The 1668-nt window shown below is 32.6% G+C and overlaps 1 protein-coding gene across 1 annotated transcript; it reads left to right on the top strand.

Annotated features, from left to right (window-relative positions):
• Positions 1-294: 294 nt before the first annotated feature.
• Positions 295-1401, top strand: LOC131675583 (piggyBac transposable element-derived protein 3-like). The gene is made up of 2 exons (XM_058954616.1): positions 295-842; positions 930-1401. Exons 1-2 carry the CDS (start codon positions 295-297, stop codon positions 1399-1401), a joined length of 1020 nt encoding a protein of 339 aa, XP_058810599.1.
• The last annotated feature ends 267 nt before the right edge of the window (positions 1402-1668 follow it).

Genomic DNA, 1668 nt, shown 5'->3' with positions numbered 1-1668 from the left:
TGTAATTCAGAAAAAGTATGCCCTGGAAATGTAGAGAATGAATTACTGTTGAGTGATTCTGTAAAGAAAAAAATATGTTCAATGTCACCTGTGCAGTTATTTGAACTTTTTTTCTCTAAAGAAATAAAAAATTATATCATTGAAGCTAGCGAAGCAAATGGATTGGATTTATCCGTACAAGAACTTAATACTTTTGTAGGAATATTACTGCTATCTTCGTACAACATACGAAATGAGCTAAGGGAGTATTGGGAAACTGACCCTCTTGTGAAGTGCTCTGTAGTTTCTTCAGCAATGAGTCGTGATAGGTTTTGTGAAATAAAAACAAAAATAAAATATTCTAAACCTAAAGATAAAAATGACCATGACAAAGCTTGGAAAGTTCGGGAAATATTAAATCTATTCAAAACAAATATTCAACAATTTGGCTTTTTTATGGCAGCTCTTTCTGTAGATGGAATGATGGTCAGATTTTTTGGACGTACTTGCCTAAAACAATATTTACCTTGCAAGCCTGACAGATATGGACTAAAGCTCTGGGGATTGTGTGGAGCAAATGGGTATTTGTTCAATATGGACATTTACTGTGGTAAAAATGATACTAGCATTGGAATAAATTTAGCATCATGTCCACTTGGATCCAGAGTAGTTGTACAAATGATCAATCCTCTTTTACTTGGCATTTCAAAAAGAAAGCTATTAGACTATCACCTCTATTTCGATAATTATTTCACTAGTCCTGATTTAATTGTACACTTGGGCAAATATGGATTGCGATCGACAGGAACTGTACGCAAGGATAGAGTGAAAGTAAAGCATACTTTTGAAAAAAAAGCTCCGCGAGGAACATTCAAAGTGGATCATGACACAAACAGTGGTATGAACTTTATTACTGTAATTGACTCCAAAGAAGTATCTGTTTTATCTACAGCAGTTGGTGTTACACCTATAAAACCAATAAAAAGGTATTCACGAACTGCTAAAGATAGAATAGAAATAGGATTTCCTTTTGCCTTCTCACTGTACAACAAATTTATGGGAGGCGTAGACTTGCACGATTTTCTATGTAAAAAAGCTTGCCCAAGTATTAGCTCAAAAAAATGGACATTCAAAATTTTCTCGCGTATCCTTCAAGCTTCAGTTACAAATGTTTTAACACTTTGGAACATTTGCAATACCGACAAAACTAAACATGTTACAACAAAATATTTATGTAAAGAAATCAGTAGAGTGTATTTATCCAATTCTAAATTGGGCGATTTCCAATCTCATCAGTATGAAACTAGAACTAGAGCAGTATGTAACTACAAGGAGTGTCGTCAACGAACTAGCAGATTTTGCATTGATTGCGACAAGTACTATTGCTTGCACTGTTTTCCTCTTTTGCATCAAGCGAAATAATTTTTTTCTCTAAAGTAATCATAAATAATTAAAAAAAAAAAACAAAAATACAAAAAAAATATAAAAATAACTAAAATGTAAAAAAAAAAGAGACTGACTATATTCGTCGACCTCCATGATGGTGATAGTTGGGCAACGTAAAAAAATGCATTTTACGGCGAACAAGCGAAATATGCACTTTGATACCACATTGATACTAATGGGAAAATTTTCACAAGAAGTGCACATACAAAAAAATTTATAAGAATGAAATATTCTTAGAATAAA

Source organism: Phymastichus coffea, unplaced genomic scaffold, assembly GCF_024137745.1.
Source record: "Phymastichus coffea isolate CEN01 unplaced genomic scaffold, Cenicafe_Pcof_1.1 PCOF00026, whole genome shotgun sequence".
Classification (NCBI taxonomy): domain Eukaryota; kingdom Metazoa; phylum Arthropoda; class Insecta; order Hymenoptera; family Eulophidae; genus Phymastichus; species Phymastichus coffea.
This window is presented reverse-complemented; position numbering and strand designations above follow the sequence as displayed.